The 20199-nt window shown below is 48.9% G+C and overlaps 8 protein-coding genes across 8 annotated transcripts; 5 read left to right on the top strand and 3 right to left on the bottom strand.

Annotated features, from left to right (window-relative positions):
- Positions 1-143: 143 nt before the first annotated feature.
- Positions 144-3063, bottom strand: I303_103004 (uncharacterized protein; the record flags this gene model as incomplete). The annotated part of the gene is made up of 5 exons (XM_018406349.1): positions 144-1698; positions 1765-1970; positions 2063-2168; positions 2243-2859; positions 2959-3063. 5 exons carry the CDS (start codon positions 3061-3063, stop codon positions 144-146), a joined length of 2589 nt encoding a protein of 862 aa, XP_018264843.1.
- Positions 3064-3477: 414 nt separating this feature from the next.
- Positions 3478-4822, bottom strand: I303_103003 (uncharacterized protein; the record flags this gene model as incomplete). The annotated part of the gene is made up of 5 exons (XM_018406348.1): positions 3478-3660; positions 3723-4074; positions 4132-4288; positions 4378-4660; positions 4745-4822. 5 exons carry the CDS (start codon positions 4820-4822, stop codon positions 3478-3480), a joined length of 1053 nt encoding a protein of 350 aa, XP_018264842.1.
- An 807-nt stretch (positions 4823-5629) lies between these two features.
- I303_103002 (uncharacterized protein) lies at positions 5630-6960 on the top strand (the record flags this gene model as incomplete). The annotated part of the gene is made up of 8 exons (XM_018406347.1): positions 5630-5701; positions 5782-5800; positions 5930-5975; positions 6163-6263; positions 6327-6380; positions 6442-6556; positions 6617-6724; positions 6783-6960. 8 exons carry the CDS (start codon positions 5630-5632, stop codon positions 6958-6960), a joined length of 693 nt encoding a protein of 230 aa, XP_018264841.1.
- A 584-nt stretch (positions 6961-7544) lies between these two features.
- On the top strand, positions 7545-9339 carry I303_103001 (uncharacterized protein; the record flags this gene model as incomplete). The annotated part of the gene is made up of 5 exons (XM_018406346.1): positions 7545-8044; positions 8145-8196; positions 8310-8418; positions 8498-8554; positions 8657-9339. 5 exons carry the CDS (start codon positions 7545-7547, stop codon positions 9337-9339), a joined length of 1401 nt encoding a protein of 466 aa, XP_018264840.1.
- Positions 9340-12105: 2766 nt separating this feature from the next.
- I303_103000 (uncharacterized protein) lies at positions 12106-13114 on the top strand (the record flags this gene model as incomplete). The annotated part of the gene is made up of 5 exons (XM_018406345.1): positions 12106-12191; positions 12285-12661; positions 12728-12813; positions 12930-13007; positions 13070-13114. The coding sequence occupies 5 exons, from the start codon at positions 12106-12108 to the stop codon at positions 13112-13114; spliced, it is 672 nt and encodes a 223-aa protein (XP_018264839.1).
- A 1532-nt stretch (positions 13115-14646) lies between these two features.
- Positions 14647-14928, top strand: I303_102999 (uncharacterized protein; the record flags this gene model as incomplete). The annotated part of the gene is made up of 1 exon (XM_065968676.1): positions 14647-14928. The coding sequence occupies one exon, from the start codon at positions 14647-14649 to the stop codon at positions 14926-14928; it is 282 nt and encodes a 93-aa protein (XP_065824748.1).
- Positions 14929-16293: 1365 nt separating this feature from the next.
- Positions 16294-18124, top strand: I303_102998 (uncharacterized protein; the record flags this gene model as incomplete). Its single annotated transcript, XM_018406344.2, has 7 exons — positions 16294-16319; positions 16390-16454; positions 16588-16618; positions 16674-16686; positions 16796-17131; positions 17353-17513; positions 17587-18124. The coding sequence occupies 7 exons, from the start codon at positions 16294-16296 to the stop codon at positions 18122-18124; spliced, it is 1170 nt and encodes a 389-aa protein (XP_018264838.2).
- A 551-nt stretch (positions 18125-18675) lies between these two features.
- On the bottom strand, positions 18676-19838 carry I303_102997 (uncharacterized protein; the record flags this gene model as incomplete). Its single annotated transcript, XM_065968675.1, has 3 exons — positions 18676-19019; positions 19146-19228; positions 19309-19838. 3 exons carry the CDS (start codon positions 19836-19838, stop codon positions 18676-18678), a joined length of 957 nt encoding a protein of 318 aa, XP_065824747.1.
- Positions 19839-20199: the final 361 nt, after the last annotated feature.

Genomic DNA, 20199 nt, shown 5'->3' with positions numbered 1-20199 from the left:
ATACTGCCGGGCACATACCGAACAGCAAAGCGGGGTCGCAGGAGACATGAAACGACATATCGCATAGATAGCCTATCATTACCTGATGTAACGCCACCCTACTGAACGCGTACTACTTCTGACAACTTGCTTGGGTGAGCTGATCATCTTCTCATTTTCAGACCTCTCTCAATATCATCCCAATATTTGTCCCCACTCCCCTTTGATCCAGTCTCATTGACAAACTTGATAATGTCACTACCTGTCATTCCATATCTTTCTGCCAGAATTTCGACCCTCTTCTTATACTCTTCCACTCGTTTCTGTATCAAATGCTGGCCCTTGGAAGCTCTCTCCCTTCTTTCTCTTGGGTCCAGTGGCGGAGAAGGTGCTCTAGTTCGAGCAATAGCGGGCGAGGGAGACGATGTCGATGCGGATCTATCAGGTTGGGGCGGTATAGACGTCTCTCTCAACACCATATCCGGACCAGAATGTAGCCCACTCGATCTTTTCTTTCTGCTACTACCCCCACTTCCTCCAAGAGACTGTCTCTCTCGGTCGAGTGTTCGGCGCCTGATGATTTGGTCATGTAATCTCGGTTTACCGCTTGGAAGATTGGTCGAGCCCGACGTAGGTGTTTCAGATGATACGATCGCTTGACGTTGCGGAGTTACGAGGGAAGCGGGTCCAGCTTCAATCGTTTCTTGCGCTGGTTGCGATGGTTGTTGCTCTTGTTGACTGATCATTGTAGCTTCCCCAGCGGGAAGAGCTCGGACGTTCACTTCTAATTGGAATGGACGCGAAACTCTCGCAAAACCATCTTGCGTTGCGCCATCGGGTTGGAAGGCGCTTGTCGAGGCTGGCGCAGAATGATGAGCTTGCAAAGGCGATTGACGTTTGGGGGGACTGAGGATGAAATGTATGGGAGAAGATTGGGTGTTTTGAGTAGGAGGTGATCGATGTGGAGAAGCGATGTTCTGATTACTGGAGACCGGTTCTGGGGCTATGATTTTGGACGGTTCTTCCTCGACCCTGACAGCCTGTGCAGGATCTGCGTGCTCCTGGGCTCTTGCGAAATCAGCCAGGATTGCTTGAGTAGCTTCTCCTCGTTGACTCTCCTCATCAGTGTTGATATCAGTCTGCGCTCTTGAAGCAGGTCTTGCAACATCTTCAGGCGGATTATGCTCCGCTGTTTGCTCTTGCACAGCTGTGTCTTTATCTTCACTAGTCGAACCTGGTAATTGACTGGCCGAAGGCAGTAAATCCGTGAATGATTCATCCTCTTTTTCAACAGCAGGGCTGGGTACACTGTCTGGAGCAGCGAATTCGGTTTGAACGCCATTAGCTTGGATATTGGTTACTTCGGCGTTGTCGACGGAATTAGCAGTTTGATAAGCCGCACTTTCGTCTGGTCCCGGTATTGGTACCGCTGATGTATGCTCGATGACTGTCTCAGTTTGGATCTCTGTCACCACCCCAGACTTGTCAGGAGCTACAGCTGCTCGTAAGATTTGGTCCTGATTCGATTCCGCTCGTCCTTGCGATACCTCGGCGTCCTGTCGAGGTCTCTTCTCCCTCCCGCTTGAAGGTTCGTCAGCAGTCGGTGGACTCTCATCGTTAAGCTCAACCAGCTTCCTTTTCTCGGCGCGGCCATTCGCCGAATTTGGAGCAATAGAACCAGATGGTCCCGCTTCGTCTGAGGCAGATTGAACAGCAGGCCTGCAGTGATGCCCGTAAGCTTCAGGCTAGTTCCCCATGGGAAATTGAGGAATGAGCGACACTCACTCAGCTGCCTCAATTCGCTCCGCACTGACCGTCGCGGCCAATTGCGCCTTCTCCCTTTCTAGCTTGGTTTTGAGTGACGTGTCTACTCCGCTCTGTATGAAAGCCTTCACCCGCTTGTCAAACATAGCAGCATTCTTCTTGAATCGTTCATGCCACGATTGAGCAGAATGGCGTTCAGCGATAGGGTATCGAGGGTATGATGCTGCCTGAATATGGAAGGAGGATCATGTCAATTTTCAGCTTCCACACTCTGGTCACGTTCCACTCAGAGGCCTGTATATGTGTAAAGGGGACTTACAAGGTTTTGGTAAGTCTTTCGACTGGCCCATGCGCCAGTGGGATGGTACGCGGCCAGATATCTGCATAGGAAATCGTCGTCTTGCGGTGTATAATCTACCCTTGGGCTAAATATATTTCGATCGATTTCTCAGCTGTCTCCTTCGACGGTGGTGTGATGATCCCTTGAGTTATTGCTCACCCGCCTGTTGGCCTACCAGGACCTTTGCCCTCTTTATTCGGGGTGTCATCTCCCAAGAAGCTCTCGTTATCATAATCCGTCTCCTTGTCTACCTGCCATTGCAACTTCTTTTGCCTAAGACAATTATCCACCCAGTCACGCTCCACTATCTTCTGCCAATGTCTACTGTATTTCTTTTTCTCCGCGTGGACTTTTTTCGCGAATTCAGATGATTCGTCGACGATCAGCAGATCCGCTTGAGCTCGCTTGTGAACCCCGACTGCTCCTGCGCATTCCATTTTACTAACGAGGGACGCTTGAGCTTCTTCTGGAGTCTCATCCTGCTCTCTAGATACGTTCACTGAGACCCAAGCCTTGAGAGGTCGGAATCCTTCGTAAGTTGACGGATGGGTGAATATCGGTGACGCGACAGGAGAATTTTCAGGCCGGACCATCCGTTTCAGGTGATATATGTTGGATATCCAGTGGTAAGGTATCATGGATGGCTGAGGAATCTGTGGATATGACTTGGATAGAAGGTCGGTGGTAGTCTGTTCGGTCTTGTAGAATGGGTGAGAAGGGTTAAGTAATAAGATGGTGGCGTTTCCACGTTCCGAGACTATGGCTCCACCCATTTGCTGGCAGAGCATCAATTGGTGAGCCAGAAGCTTCATATTTGGAGCACACAAGTCTTATGGAGAGAGAAATGCATCGGATACTTTGGGGATGTTGCTCACCGTTATTCTCTCAATGAGGAATACTTTGACTTCATCAGGAAACTGATCCTCGGCGAAGAGAACCCTTTGTTCCCATAGTAAGGTCTCTAATGTCTCGTCTGACATGGTCGATGAACGGCGCGGATGTTAAGGAGAGACTGTGGAGCTGGAGCTGTGGAATGAGGATACAGAGCTGGGACGGGTCTTCGGCTCAGGATGACGTGAGAGCGAGAAATCTGGCGGCGGAGATTTCCTGGCCTAACGCCCAGATCAGGAAGACCGGGCCATGTATCTCTCAAATAGGAGCGGAGTTGATATTGTCTTTTGATGGAGGAGCAAGACTTGATGCTGAGAGGCAAAGGGAATGTCAAGATTGTGTTGTGAAAAGACGAGAAGATGAATGAGAGAGAGTGCTGAGGGCGATTTTACCAGTTGACGCGGTGAGGGATTACCAGTACATTGCCGTTTCAGGCACGCGATGTTTATCACTCAAGTTTAAATAAATTATCCTACCAGCATTTACAAGCATTGATTCTACTTCTACAGCGTCTCGTCAAACGGCATCCACTCTCTACATAATTGTGTTCCACATAAACACTTTGTCCGTTCCCCTTGATCACCCACAAACCCCTCGGAACGCAATTTCGAAGCCAGCTCTGGGGAACCAGAAGCATTGGCATAATCAAAAGTCAATTCTTCGCCTGCTTGTATGTCTCGCTTCGTCTGATAATGCCCTTGCAATCAGCTCAATACAACTAATCAAAAGTCCTCAGAGGGCGACTTACGAAAATGGCCGCTCGTGGCAAACTGTCAGTCCCCCATCGTACAACCTGAATCACGCAATTAGGATCGCACGAATGGTTCAGGAATCTCCCAACATTGCCTTTATATCTAGGATCTATATGCCAAGTTTCGCCTGGCAGTCTCAGCGAGAGAATATAATTCCCTTCTCCTGCTATCCTGATTATAGCTTGTTCGGCCCATCTTTGCCGCGCTTCAAGCGTCGTCAAGTATTCACCCGCGTAGAGTGACACGAATGTGCCTCGAGGCAACTTGGTATGTACTGGCGCATCGGCTGGCCTGTGAAAGAGACCGAGACCAATACCGGAAGTTGACGGCTCAACAGCTACCGGAACGCTGATTACGGCGATCAGCTGCACTGTTATTAAGGGGACAAATGGTGTTGAGGCTCACCGCACGCCGCGTTGAGTGAGTTTATTGGCGCATGATCCAGCGCATGGGCAATGCGGCGAACATTCTACCAAAGGTAGATTATCAGGTAACGCATCCAGGTGCAACACTTGATTTTGGTCATTTCCGCTTTTTCGGCTTGGCAGAGGATAGAAATTGCCTGCATGTATTTTCCTATATCAGTCAGATCTCGAGATGAGGTTTATGACTGGATTCATGATGGAAGAGGAGATAAGCTGTAATGCTCACCAAAGCTACTCACGCAGTCGCAGGCATTCCCTTGCTTGACTGTGCACAAGCTCAGGGTCTCTTCGCCATCCTGGTCTGCGCTGCAGGCGCAGGTTTGCGGTCCTGGTTCGGAGGACTCGCTCGAATCGCTCGACTCAGAGGGATCCTGACTACCAGGTGAACCGATTTCTTCAGTCGACATATCACTGCATTGGTCTTCATTATCTTCGTCCCCTCTTGAGGTGATTAAAGGAGAGTAGGAAGTTATCGGTGTATCATCGGAAAATATCGAATCAGCGTTGTACTATCAGTTATCAAAACATATGTGAGCTTCATCAGCAAAGGACCACATCGTTTGCACCATACATGCGAGCTGTGGTGGACGCACGAATTGGAAAGAACCGAGATGATCGCCATCCTTCAAAGGTATCGGATAAGGTTCGAGTCCATTTGAGATGTCTTCCATTTCCCGTTTAATTGAGACACGTGATTGATTTTTATGTTTCTCACAGCCGGCCGAGGTTGACGTTATATCATCGGATATGTCCCTCTGGTCGCAGAAAGGTTATTTTAGCCACTAGATGATTCGGATTGTCAATTTGCGTCACTTGGAAAATGTAGGGATGACCGGGAATTGTCATGATCATAAGAGACCATCGCAGCTTACCTGACCTTTGCCGCTTGACCAAAGTAAGGAATTGGTTCTATTTTGGTAATGTCAACGTTGTAAATCGTAGTATGGAAAAGAAGAGAAAAATCTCGCTGAATCTACAAATGCTGGACATGGACCTCCTCCACATTTACTTTTACTTTGTAAGGAGCCGTGCCCGATAGGAACGACGTCAGTCCTGAGGTAAAAATGGACGATTGCTGGATGAAATGCATGATACGATTGGATGAAAGACGAATCAAAGAGGCACAGCCTCATCAGTCTTACCCTTAATGGTAATTTCCGGAAGACATTTACCCTTACATGGGACCTTAAGACAGACAGGGACTGCGCATTGACGCGGTTTAGACTAGAAACACGTTATACACACATACACATGAATAATATAATCCCTTCCCATGCAACTCCCCTTCCCACCCAAATTACACACGAACTGATCCAAACTAACCCAACCAACCATCATACATAATCAGCCATCTGATATAATCAACAACCATATCCCTTGGATCTCTCTTCTCTTCATAACTCACATTTATATTTCATATACATAAGCTCGCACTCTTCTCGCACTTCATCCACCTAACGTCCATCTAGCCAATCGTCATGTTCTCCAAAAACATCATCCTTGCCGCCGCCCTCGTTGGCCAAGCTTACGGTTTGACTATCAACACCCCTGTGAGTCTCCTCAACAGAGACACTCTCGTCTCTTGAAATCAATCACCGAGCTGTGTGCTGACAGCACTGAATTACATTAGGCTTCTCTTGTCCAATGTCGTGAGTATCGATCTCGTCGGCATGAGTCTCGCATTCGCCGCTCGATCGACGGCGAATCGAACATTACTCCTCGGCCGCCGATCGTTCCTCTCGATTTTTAGCGCATACTAACTGTGCCTTCTCTCATAGAACCCGCCTCTATCACTTTTTCTGAAGGTACTGCTCCTTACATTCTGTGAGTCTCGTCTTCAATCTCGGTTGTCCACTTTTGGGAGCAATAAGGACGACTAGAATTTTCTGTTGGTTGTTTGGGCTTTCGCCGAGATTCGGATCGCGTTATCCTGGCTTCTTGGCGTCACCCGAACCTTATTGTACAAGACATCCGAGCGTCACGTAACTGACACAACCGCTATTGTTCGCAGCGCCGTCATTCCCGGTGGACAAGTATCAGCCGCTGCCATCGAGACCATTGGTGACAACCTTTCTACCTCCCCTATCACCTGGAACGTGAACCTCGCTTCCGGTAAGTTCTTCGGGAGCCGATCGCGTCAACGAATATTCTGCTGATCCCATGTCTCCTTCAAAGGTACCTCCATCACCCTCAAGATTACCGACTCTACTGGTACAATCGCTTACTCATGTACGTCCATACGTTCATATCACCCTGCATCCTCGTGTGCTGACCTTTATCACTCTCACAGCTCCCCTCACCATCCAAGCTGGTTCATCCAGCTCCTGTTTGAACTCGACCGCCGCTACCAGCGGTGTGTCCACTGGCGCCGTGACCACGACCGTCTCTTCTTCTGGTACCGCTAGGTGAGTAAGAGAGCCCTATTCACAAATATTTCTACATGCTGAAATTTCTCGTACTTTCAGCGCTGTCTCTGGCTCTAACGCTGCTTCCACTACCTCAACTTCCGCCATGGCTAGCACTTCTGCCGCTGGTTCCGCCTCTTCCTCTGCCTCTGCCTCCCGAGCTGCCTCGTGAGTCTAGAAACAATTTGACTCCTCAAAGCTTTTCCTGACGGTTCTGTACATTTAGCGCTACCTCCGCCGCTGGTTCCGCCACATCCGCTGCCGGATCCGCCGCTGGCTCAGCTACCTCTGCTGCTGCCTCCGCTGCCTCGTCTGCTGCCGGTTCCGGTGCCCTCTCCAACAAGGTCATCGCTCTCCCCGCCGTTGCCCTCGCCCTCGTCGGTGGTCTCGCTATGCTTCTTTAAGCGGATCGCTTCGCTTTGATCACCTGGTGACAGGTTGATACTCGCGGCTCAAACTCATTTACGGTTCCCATGGACCTTTCCCAACTTGGTTCAAAAGGATTTTTACGGTCAATCACACGTTTCATGAATCAGTCTTGGATGGATGAAGGACGGACGAGCGTGACTTTTATTTACCCCATATAAACATATATCTATATAGCTCTTTTAAATGGTTTCTTTCTGTCTCATGTTCTACGTTTCTTGCTTACGTCTCCTTTACATATCTTGACTATCCCTAATGAGATGAATGTCTTCCCAATCCAATTGCACTTTTCCGGATATCTGCAGCATGTTGAGAATAGAGACGACTGCGGAATCGTCAGACACTAGAGGAACAGTAAGTAGTCGTAACTGATTTTGCTTTTTCTGGCAGATGACGATCGTTCCCGTTTTTGTTGGTGCCTTATTCCCGTTCTTCTGTTGTTGACAACGGGTTAAACTCCACTTCCTTCAACACCACTTAATCTCCGGATGCTATCACGACCACCTGTGTCTAAATCACCTACCTATCAAGCAAGCGAAGCTCTTCATACTTCTTACGAACTATGCAGAGCTATCAACCTCCTCACGCGCGTCAACGGACCGCGCAGAATGCTCCGCAAACCTCGAACGCAACTTCCGCAATCCCCCCTGCGTCTCCAGGTCCAACTCCGAAAAGCGGATCGCAGAAACATGGAGACGAGATCCTTCGGTCACATAATTACGACCCATCAAGAGGGATAAGCTATGCAAATGCGAATAGATCAGATCAAGCTGGTCCATCGAGCTGTGCTATAGCTTCACCTCAGCCTGTGTCCACCCGTCACTCAGGCCAGGGTAGATTCACCCCTCGAATGTCGAAGAAGGACTGGTCGACACCTCCACCTTCTTCGTCATTCTCTCCCGGAAGATCTGCCTTAGCATCCCCAGCAGGGGATATAAAGCCTATGCGAAAGCATATGGGTGTGCCCACGCTTCCTCGGGCAGGCGAGGATGATTCGGACTTTGATTTCGAGTTGATACAGAGCGTTAGTAGGAGTGGAGGCGACGGTGCTGAAGGTGATGCGTGAGTCGATCATATCAACAAACCTGAATAAGTCTCATGCATTCAATTATATCGTGATTATGTGATGTGACTGGTGGTGGCTGACGACGGAGGAGGACAGGTTGAAAGATTGGGATGTACAAGATAAATATAGAGTATTCATAGATAGAAAGGTTAGTCCTTTTTACCCAATCTACCTGACCTCAGCCGAAAGCAGATCCAGTCAGGTCAACTCAAGTCAAGGGATGGAAGCTCATTTTGGACTTGATAATCCACGCTCGGACAGATAAAGAAACATCATTCAACGGTCGGAAGCAAGACGCCTAGACATACCCCGCCGGGGAAAGATGCGAAAGACGAGCTGGAGAGTTTGGGTAGTATTGTACTTCTATTCAGTGCGTCCTCCATCATCTCAACCGGTGTCAGGACTGGCCGGACGCTGACACTACTCGTTGACGCACTGATTTTGCATAGGGAAACTGCGAGAAGGCGTGGTTGCTTCTCATCGTATTGATGATTTCGCCATAGAAGGTGTGTTATTTCACGCGTATCGAATCACTCCCTATTGATCGTGATCTTGTTCTTGGAGCGATACCTGGGTATCAACTAAAATCAGTACTTGGACTTGTTCAGTCTTCGAGACCTCAGCGCAATTCGCCATTCTGGCCAACAATAGACCTCAATTGATATCCTCATTGAGCGGATTGGTTCCGGGTCTATACAATGCTCTGGACGATCGGAAAGGCAAAGCCACAGCCAAAGCCAAAGCAAGCGACTCCACTGTCATCGAAGATCTCAACAAGCTATCTATCAATGATCAACAAGATAGGAGGAAAGAAGTCACATCTTTGTTCTTACTCTACCAACTTGTTATTCTCGGCGAGAAGGAATTCTGGTCCAGCTATTTCGAATTGACAAGCCCATGTAGGCGCAAAACCCTTCGACAGCCTTTCGATGGCACACACACTTTCTTGTCACACGATCGAAACGAAAGTCAAGGCGGAATTGATGAACCTTTCATAGATTCTCGTGACGTACAATTGGCGGTTTCAATAGCAAGATCTATCTCGCCTCATTCGTTCGACCCGATAAGGTGTTTCAGATTATTAGAGAGAGCTACCACGTATGAAAGGGCTATCTTAGCTTGGGGAGAATATAAGATACGTGAGCGTGCATGGGAGCTTCTGAAGAAGGCGTATATGAGTACCGGGATTGGTTGGGCAGGAAGGATGTTAGGGGTGCAAGAGGATGAAGTGGGGAAATGGGTCATGGGGAAGGAAGCGAGAGTAGATCAAGGGATCATCAAGTTACGATGAACATATGATGCACCGTTTCGCAATCTGGCTCCAATGTGTATTCGTACATCATTCTCCTTTTCTTGGCGCTGGGTATGGTCTCTCAAGGACTCGTTGTGGCGCAAAGCATACCATACCCACCCTCATCGCGTCATGTCTTGCTTTCACTTTGCGATCTTACGTTCGGTTATGTATCACTCCTTTGATGATCTGTGTGGCCGATATCATGCTGTGCTAGGCGGAGAGTCGTACTCGAGACTTCGCGATATCCTTTCAAGTATCGGACCGAAATATCTCCATGCCTAAATTCTGAGAAAGGATCATAACCAATCTCGTCAGTCTAAGGATAGTTCAACACGGCAAAACAATCACTGCAGCGAAGTGCATCGGTCCTGTGCATATATTGCTAATGATCTAAGCTCACTTTACCGTACAGTATTTCCCCCCATATCACGGAGGTTGTTTTCAGCGACCAGTCGATCAGATCGCCCTTTCCACGTCTTAGGATCTTCATCCCCCGCACCGTGTCAAGTGAGCACTCATCCCAGCGAAATGAAGCGCATCATGCTGACTATCCACTCAGTCAGCTCTACTCCCGTTCACAATGGATAATACGAGTACAGGATCAGGTTGGAAACCCGCCACTCAGAGAGTACCGTTCAGGTGCACTCAGTGCAGCAGAAGCACTAAGAAGGCTTGTACTGTCGAAAATCCACAATCTGGGTGAGTCGGCATTCATCCTTTCGTGTCGTCCCGTTGTGCACCCTCGCCATCATCTCTGATCTTATCCGTAAGGCCCTCCAGCTGGCTAATCAGTGTGGGACACCGGAACCCGCTTCAATAGTAAATGCAAAAGATGCACGACAGGCGATCTTTCCTGTGATCACGATCCCGAAAAGGTAGTATCCTACTTTGCGAAGCCCGAGCATGAAAGACGAGAGGAGTTTTCTACCTATCTGAGCTTCAGTAGAACGTGAGCGATGTCGAAGAGCTGAAGACAAATGCTTCGGTGGTATTGACAATTGACTGACTTGTACACTTCAATCACGTAGTGGCCGCAAGCTCATGGAAGAGGGACGGTTAATCTATGGTCTTGATGCAAAGATCACCGTTGCCACAGGAGGCGCCAACCCGAATCGAGGCTTCGAGGGTTATACCACTTTGCCTGCTACCGGGCAGGCAGGCGGCTCACAGCCATACTACACCTACGGTGCACCCTACGGTTCATCCTACGGTGGGCAAGGCTATCAATCGGTGCAGACGAATTCAAACTCCCACTTACAGAGAGCCACCTCCTGTGACCCAAATACCGGAATTCTGTATAATAGTTGTCATAATTGTGTTTCGAAAGGTTGGCAGTGCCTGCCAGTCGATTCTGCCTCACAGTGAGTACTGTCTCTCGCCCGTGCGACCGTCACTATCGCTGTCCAGCAGCCTCAAGCTTGTGACACGATGACAACACAAGTGCGCTTGGCTGACGAGTCGGAGAAGATGCTGCGGTAGATGTGCATCATTGGGCGTAGTACAATGCAATATCAGCGTTGCTCACACCCAATACTGAGAGCAGAGAGGTTCTGCCGAAGCTGGTCTCGGTATGAGGTCGGATCGCCCCATAGAGAGAGCTGGACTGATAGCGCGACACACCCAATCCCAATTCCATAAGGTCGAAGTTCTTGCTGCTGAAACTCAGTAGTTGCGGACTCACACAGACTCATACTTCAGATCATGCATAGCTGTACAATATCGTAGTGCTCGTTCAAACTGCTGCATCTAGTCAGCATGACTGAGACGGCCGAACAATGAAACTGACATATGCACGCAGAGACCGACCGGCGAAGGGCGCCTGTCATGGAACGTCCATAAGCAGCTAGCACGTTCTGACTGACCAAAAGGTATAATATTCAATCCGCTGGGTCCGGCTTGAATCTGCTTATATACTGGTTTGCTAGCTCGATGTCATACCTATGAAAGCTTCAGCAGTGGGGCGAAGCTGTCGTGTACTGCACACATTTGTATGGCACATGTACATAATTTTTTTGGCACTCATTAGATACGGAACTGCTACGAGAGGTTGTGATGTCCAGCCATGGGTACGGGAGGTGATTCCGCCGAAATTATATATCTTCAAAGTACGCAAGTCAGTGGAAGCACTCCATATGATCTGTCGGGGGCGCCTGATGAGATTGTACTACTTCGCAGGCAAGTCTAAGAGGCGAGATGGGTCTGGGCAAGCCAGTCAGTAAATAGCTCCACAATTCCAGGCGATTGCAATTGCAGGATGGCTTTTCCGGGTGAGCCGCTGCTCGGAGAACGACATCCACGGTCGCCTTGTCATGCTATGAAGTCGGAAGAAGCTCGGTATTTCGACGTCTCTTGGGAAGCATTATCACCTTTGATTCGACTGGATAAGCGAACTATGGGCATGAAGCGGTGCTGTCTGCCTCTGATCAATTCCGATATGCCAGAATGGAGAGAACAGCGAAGCCGAGACGTTACTTACTGTATGTGACCAATTGCAAATATACGACATCACCTTTGTTGCCCTTTGTGAGTTGGGTCCGAAGCATGAGAAGGCTTGTACTGTCCAGCTTCAGTATAGAGTGGCGAGGACTCTGCCAGTGTCAAGGTATAAACGGGGTTCTGATGTGATGAGATCGTTGGATGATTCATATGATCGTCCATTCACCATCGTGCAAATCACCTCGGAGATCTGGCATTTTGGTCTACATTGGTAGATATAGCATTACATCAGATACAGTACCATCATTTCTAGGACTCTAATTTACCATGAGCAGCGGCCCACAATACGTCAACTATGCTGGCCATTATCCTCAATTCTGGGATGACGGCCGAGTGATAGCCCTTGATGAAGAGTAAGTCTTCGGTCTGGGCTGTCCTGCTGACTCGCTTTCGTTGAAAGCCGTCAGTTGTGTTGATTGTTTGGTCGTTGCGGTCTGATCTCCTAGCCGTATCTCCATGCCCAACATCTGTCACTTCGCTGGCTGTGTTCGAGAGAAACACGGGTTTGGACCCCCTTCATCCCGAGGGTCCGATTTCGATTGCTGGATCCAGTGCCGGGAAGGGGCTTGTGAGGCCAAGGGGGCCAGTGGTAACAGAGGCCACACCAAAGGTTGGGGTCCATTCGACCGCCCATGGCCCGTCCATTCCGTCTCTGCTCTAGGCCACACTGAGTTGGCAAGCGGACCATCCTGGACCTCGCATGTGCCGATGTTTTCCATCCGTCACGAATGGAACCGACGCCGACTTGAAGATGGAGTACAGACAAACCCTGGTGATCCGCTCGCGGCCTCCGCTGCTATGGGTTGGCCGACGTTCCAAACAGGTGGGTCACGAATCACTGGCACTGCCTTGGCTTGAGGAATGGCTGTTGCGCTCATCATGATCCTAGATGTTGTCAAGTATACCGTATACCTGTCCAGGATCGCTGCAGGAGTAATTACTTCGGACACTCCATTTGTGCCTTCAGCTCCGATGGTCAGTCTGTCTGCAATTGGCTATCAGGCTTGCCACGCCGAGCTTGTGCAATTCATCGGAAGCTCCGCAAAGATTTGCTGATGAGTGATATCCTCGGACTTCTTGGCCGGGAGCAGGATACTAATTGGACAGAACGAGACAACTGGAAAGAAGTTTGGTACGCACATCAGGAGTCCATTGGCTCGACACAAGCGGTGAGTGCCCACATCAAGGTGCTTCAAGAAAAGGAGGAAGCGCTGACTGTCCGTGTCACAAGGGATACCAAGCTGGTACCGAGGAAAATCCCAAGTCGGAGCCTTAACGTTCGAAGACCACATCTCGTGAACCTCCACTTTTCGTGTCCACCTCGAGATTTGAATCGTGAACATCAATCAACTTGAATTCCATCATCTTGTATATACTTGTCATCCATGCATATACTTCAATTCTCAACATGCAGCAAAAAGAAGACCATATTCAGAAAGCTGTCGCTTTGTACAAGGCACAGGTACTTGCTCCAGAGGAAGATCGGCTATGCATAGAGCGCATTTTGGAGTCCTTCCAAATCCCTTACATGACACTTCATGGGCGCATTTCTGGCACCCATAGCGATCATCATACTGCAGCTAGACGCCTACAACTTCTCACAGACGAGGAAGAGACCTCACTTGTGGACTATATCACTCGAATGTCACGCGCTGGAACTCCACCACCCGTCAGAACGGTCAGAGAACTAGCAGCTGCGATTCAAGAAGACCGCCATGACTATAACACCCTCTTCAACCTACCACCTTCCCCAATTAGTAAGAAATGGATAGAACGATTCAGAGGCAGACACCCAGAGGTCAGGACAGCATGGTCTTGAGCTTTAGACACCTCTCGAGTGAAAGGGAGCTCGCCAGAGAAGCTTGCTCCCTTCTTTGCTGAATTAGGGGGATTGAAGGAGAAACATCTTACCCGCCGGCCAATATCTACAATATGGACGAGACAGGGCATGGGATAGGTGATACACAGTCAGAGAGAGTCATGTTTGTCCACGATTGGGCAGAAGGGAAGCAGAAGGCGGGCAGGGTGCAAAAGGGAACACCCCCAAGACAAGAGTGGGTGACTGCGATTGAATGTATCTCTGCTGCTGGTCTGGCGCTCCCCCCTCATCTAATCTTCAAATCCAAAGAGAAGAAGCCAGCCGAGGATAGTCCACAGGATAGACAATGGGGTAGATTCGATTCCAGCTGGATTCCTGTCAATCTCAAAGCTCGATTGGATTGGTGGTGGTCAACTAGTCCCTCAGGCTGGTTGAACTACGACATTGGCTATGACTGGCTCCTCAAGGTCTTCATTCCTCTCACTGCCCCAGCCAGCCCTTCTCAGCATTGACTACTCATAGTAGATGGGCATGGTAGCCATATGCAAGCTCGATTCATTGCCGCTTGCATGGAAAACAACATCGATCTCATGATCCTCCCAGCCCACACCTCCCATCTTACTCAGCCACTTGATGTTGGTTGCTTTGGCCCTTTGAAGCGAGCTTTATCTAAACGGACTGAACAAGCACATAGATATGTCCAATCTCGAGTTCAGAAGGCTGATTGGGTGCTCGATCTATACCATGCCAGACTAGAAGTTTTGACAGACAAGAACATCAAAGCAGGGTGGAAAGCGACAGGCATTGAGCCCTTCTCCCCAGCAAAATTGGTCCCACTAGTACCGCTCCCTGCCACCCCAACTCGCCTCATAACCCCTAGGGAGGCTCAGATGACAATGGCTAGTGAAAACGCTGCATTCCTTGCGATTTATGGGGCTTTGATGGCCACCCCAATCAAGGCAAAACTCGCCCAATTATCTTCAACCTACATGACAATCCAGTCGGAGAATACCTTGCTTAGACAGGAGAATGAACAGCTCAAGCGAAAGGATACTACCCCCAGAGCAGGTACAACGATTACCAACCTCAGATCCCACTGCATATCTACTCCAGATGCGCTGGAAAAGGTAGGAAAGATGGAGGAGGAGAGGGCAGCCAAAAAGCAGAAAAAAGCGTCCGGAAAAAAGGGAAAGCATGCATCTAAAGGGCCTGAGAGTGATCCAGAGCCCAACCCCTTCAGGGCTATGGCTTTGGGCGAGTCATATGAATGATATGCATGGAGGAATTGTAAATATAGGCTGTCAAAACATGTATGAAATGAGTGAAAACAGTGGTCATGATTCAAATCTCGAGGTGGACACGAAAAGTGGAGGCTCACGAGATGTGGTCTTCGAACGTTAGGGTTTCAATCCGAGTTTCAGTTTAGGCCGAGGTAGATTCGGAAAGTGGGGGGCTTCTCAAGCAATGCCTTAGAGCTTCGAGTGACAGACGGGGGGTGGGGGTTCAAGAATGAATGATTCTTCTTCTTGCTTCGAGAGCCATAGATCAGTTGCAGCAGTATGCAGTGGCACATGACCGATAAGCTGTCTGTCGGCAGATCAGGGACCAAGCGAAACAGGGCAGTGCACGGTCCTAAGCGGTATACTGATGGATCCTTTGTAATGGGTTATATCATATTTTCTAATCGGGAACAGTGGCTTGTCGCAATTTTGTAATCGGGAATACGAAATCGAAATCAAGCTAAAAGTCTAGACTAGCCTACCATAAAAATCAAGTTCAACTGGCTTGGCGTCGAGACAATATGACCCAGTGACATCTATCAACTATCAACAAAGAGAGGAATCATTATTCAACTCGCACGACCACTATTCATCACCAACGAACACATCGAATACAGCGGCAAGTATCATATACATCACCAACGGGATATCAGGGAAGTCCTGCCAACGTTAAACTCAATCAGAGAAACACAACAACATCGTATTTAACCTTTACGCGAGAAAGCGATTTGCTGCGCATCCGAAACACTCATCAAAAGATAAACAATAAACAAATTTGACCAGTCATCTTGCCACTATTGTACTACATCATCAACAACGATACAAAGATCGACATTAATCGTGCTAAGAGGGTATATCATATCACATTCTCAACTGCAGGACAAAATAGTGAATGCATAGTCAGGAAGGGATACAAATATAGAAAGGAAGGCAAGGGAAGGGAATCCATCATCGCCTTGACAACAACATTTAACCATCAACCCCAAATAAACGAATCAGAGTAATCAGGAAAAGTAGGAAGGAACGGCGGTCATGGCGGGTAAGCAAGGTTTTTCGAGCCATCCTATCCATTCCTGAAGCTCAGGCAGGATCATGGTGCGCTCCCTTGGTCCTAGTCAAACGACGCGTTTGAGATAGAAGAGCATCAAAGGTTGTCGTGTCTCGGCACACATCTGCTTGGATTGGAAAGTTCGTCAAGTCAGATCAAGCTGACTTCTGTGATCATATTTCTTGCATCTCCCCGCTGTTACACTCTCTCGCTATACCTCCCTACATCCTCTAAACCTCTCGCATTCGCACTCGATACCCCTTGCCCGACTCGCTTGATGCGTTTCTGACGATACGATTATACCCAAAATGACCAATTCAGCTATATATACCGTGTAAGTGGATGGGACGATGCAGCGGACCCAACGAGGAAGCGGGAGAGCTGATGTTTTGCGCGATTTTTAGGTTCACGTCCCCGCATCATGCGCCAATGCCAAATCATTTACCAACGTTGATCGTTACACCTCATGGTGAGTGAGCCTTCACCGTTTCCCGGTAGCCTGGTATCGAAAGGCATTGTGAGAGCGGTAAAACGGACGAGCATCATGAGGAAAGTAGCAATTGAGGATGATCGTTGCTGATGTGAGACATTCATGGATGTAGGACAACCGAATCAGATTCTGTATACATATCTGTGAGTCCTATGTGCCAATTGCATGCGAGGAATAGAGCTGATCTTGTATTGGTAGGCATACCGAAGAGGTGAATCTCAAAATCCTCCCTCTTAACCCTTCCTTCAGGTCTTGGACGGCAGAGGATGCTTATACGAACCTTCTGCAGAATTGCTAGGCTGACTCTTTGGTTGACGCAGAACCGCGTGAACTACCTTCTTACCCCTTCTCCGCAAGGCGACCTATGCGTAGCCAAACTCTTCCCGCCGACTAGACCAGGCCAACCAGGTCATTCTTCTGCATCAGTACCCACTATCGGATCGAATAAACAGCCCCCGAACGTCGTGCGATGCGAAGCGTCCAGGGATTTGCGATGGACGATAGAAAATACAGGTGTCATGTCTCCGATTTACAAGATTGTGAATCAGGACGATACGCCGCTGTATCAGATCAGTAAACCGAATCCGAATGCGGAGTTTTGGACGATGTTTTACTTCAAATATGCAGGTCATCAGATCCCACCCAAAAGGATTGAGGTGAGTGTCTTCTTTGACCCCGGTGTTGCGATCAGATTGAGGGACACGGCAAGGGCTGGCGGAAGAAGCGGCATGAACGAAGAGATCGATACAAGGGCAGGACTGCTTACGAGATGGGCAGTAAATCCGTCATTGGAATGGCATGCGGGAGATGGGTTTGAAGAAAATTGCATAGCCCAGAATCTCAGGCTGACGCTGACTGACTCCTTCGCCATTTTCAGTTTGGTAAAGTTGCCAAGAACCCGCCTGAGAAGGGAGGTGGTACTAGGATAACGGTGACCGGTAAATCAGAGGACGAGAAGCAGGTCTGGCAGACTTTGGGTGTAGGAAACGAAGACTGCGTAGAATGGGTAGTTTGTTGTGCTTGTCTGAACCTGCTTGAGTGAGTTTCATTCACACATATTATGTGCTTCTTGCCCAGGAAATGACATACTCATGATGAAATGCTCTCTCAGCGACCAAATCCTGCAGGCTGCTGAGAAGAAAGCCGGTATCCTCGGACCAGCCTCTACAGCCACTGCTTCCCCCGCATCATCATCACCAGCAGCTACTTCCATGCGACCGAATCCAGGACCTATACAAAGGGTCCCACCTGCGTCTGGACCCAGATCAGCCGGAGCGTCAGGTGGACCAGGTATAGCATCGACGAATCCGCGTGGTGGACCCGGACCCGGACCCGGAATAGCTTCTTCTGCCCCGCTATCAGGTCAACATCCAGCCAGTAATCTCGCTCAGACGTATAGGAATAACCCTAATTTACGTACTGCACCTCCTCCCCAACAACAACAAGGTACTTATCGAGGTCCACCCCCACCTGGTGGACAACATCAACAGCAGCGGCCGCCTCCGCAAGGCCAAGGACAACATAGACCGCCTCTCCAAGGACAAGGACAAATGGACCCCAGGATGAGAGGTGGGCCGCCTCCACCACATCAACAGCAACAGCAGCCGCAAAGGCATGCTCCGGTCAGTAATGGTGGCAGAAGATTCTAGGAATGTGGACGTTCCGGCAAGCTGGTGCTTGTTGACAAGGAAGGAAGAGATGAAAGGTGGTCCCGTCCTTGGTATAGAAACGATAAGTTGGCAACGAGAGATCTTGATTCGCGTCGAAATGCAGATTCGGATAGCGCATGATATGTGAATACGTCAGGATTTGCACTGCGGTCATTCTTTCGTTATTTCCGCGAGTATATTTCTGTTTGGGTTCTCAACCTGATCTAGGTGTCTTGGTCCATCTCATTATTCATTGTAATTTAATAATGCGTCTTTGTATACCCCGATCGAAACGAGATATCCCGAATTAGTATATCATGTACGCATATTATCATGATAGTTGCAATGCTGCATCGCGGACGTGGGCATGGTCATGCTGGTGATATACGAATGGGTGTGGAACTGCGGGAGTACAATCCCAAAGCAAATGACCGTCGGAAAGAAGCCCCACAGATCCGATTTTACAACTTTGATTCGTCATGTCAACGATGCTGTAGAGTAGATCATACATTTTTCTGATCTGGAAGTATCTCTGAATCTGAGGATCTACACTAGACTGCCCCAGTTGTCGAATTCAGCCCCCAACTCTCCATCTTCTCATCCCCTTTCCAAAGCACGTGACCGCCTTGTTCCGGATGAGATTGACTATGCTCGATCTCATGGAACACCCTCTTACCTTTTCTTGCAGCTCTGAGCCGCCGTCGATATCGTACGGGCCCATCTAATTTGTCGTTGTTGTTGAGCAAATCATTGGTGTCTGAGAATGACAGATGGTTATGGCTAAGTCCTCGTGTCGGTATTGAGGTCGATGTGGGCATGGGTGGACAAGGTATTGAGAGTGAGCCGAGACATGTTAGACATGTATGATGTGTGATTGAGAACGAGTTCCGATTGGCTACGATCATTGAAGTGTGCATAGGTTCAAGTCAATGCGGTTGAGGTCAGCTTCGCTCCATTGGGGATTTGTAACACGAGCCTTGGAGGTGGTTGACATTGTATGAAATAGTATGATCCGACTCACGCTTGTTCCGGATACGAGAGGTGAGGCCGGGGATCAAGATTGTTCCGCATGTTTTGCATAGTGTCCGCTTCAACGATGGATCTCTTATTTCCGAAACCAGTGGTGAGCATGGAGATCGGACGGATCAAAGAAGGTATTGAGGGAGTGAGGGCGAGCCACTGACAATTTAAGCTGATTATGTACCGTCATACCATTCATCTCCCTCACATGAACCCTTGCTAATTGCCTCAATTTCCTCTTCATATTTCGATCTTCTTCGCTTCCCCTTTCGCTTTTCCTTTCCCTTCCGCTGCCGTTGACCATTCTCTCTTCAAGATCGTGTATTTGATCATGCTCATACTCGGTAGCTTTCCTCTTACCTTTTCTATCTATCTTCAAACCGACATCGTGCCTCTTCACACTCTTTGACGAAGTCGATGACAACGAAGATAGCGCTCCGGCGGAAGTGCTAGTGACAGAGGCCGAGCCGAGGGACTGCAGGAAGATAGCAGCTTGATAAGAGTAATTTATACGTTGAAATAAGTCTTTATGCGGTATGACAGGCATGGCTATATCCTTCGCTTTTCCTGGTGCTGGTTTTCCTGCGGTTTGATTCTGCTTCGTTTTGTCGTTGCTCGGTCCACCAGAGGCGCCATTTTGTAAGTCTTCTTCGGACGGGGTTTTCGATTGTTCCTGTCCCTTGCCTTTCCCCATCACGATGCTTGCTCTTGCTTGCTCTTCAACCTGGATCGCGTGAGAAGTTGAGACTGTAATTGTGCAAAGACAGCTTTAGTGTTGAGCGGAGAAAGATGCTCGATGTTTTCGACTTTTGCTAGTTAGCCGGCTGATCTGTTCCTGAGCACGAGTTATCGGCGATGTCCGTTTGTTCTTAATCAACATTCAACATGAAATCACGGTTGTACGGTTGTAAGAATACCCTGGCCGATTATCAACTGAAACTCAAAGATTCGTTATCCCATTGGTAACAATACCGCTCCGTAACAATCTTCACTGCATCGCAGCAGTAGCATGTACCAGCTCGCGCTGTAGGCGAAACGCCAAGAACCGTCCTACG

Source organism: Kwoniella dejecticola, chromosome 3 (genome assembly GCF_000512565.2).
Source record: "Kwoniella dejecticola CBS 10117 chromosome 3, complete sequence".
NCBI classification, from domain to species: domain Eukaryota; kingdom Fungi; phylum Basidiomycota; class Tremellomycetes; order Tremellales; family Cryptococcaceae; genus Kwoniella; species Kwoniella dejecticola.
Note: the sequence above shows the minus strand (reverse complement) of the source record. Positions and strands in the feature narration are given on the sequence as shown.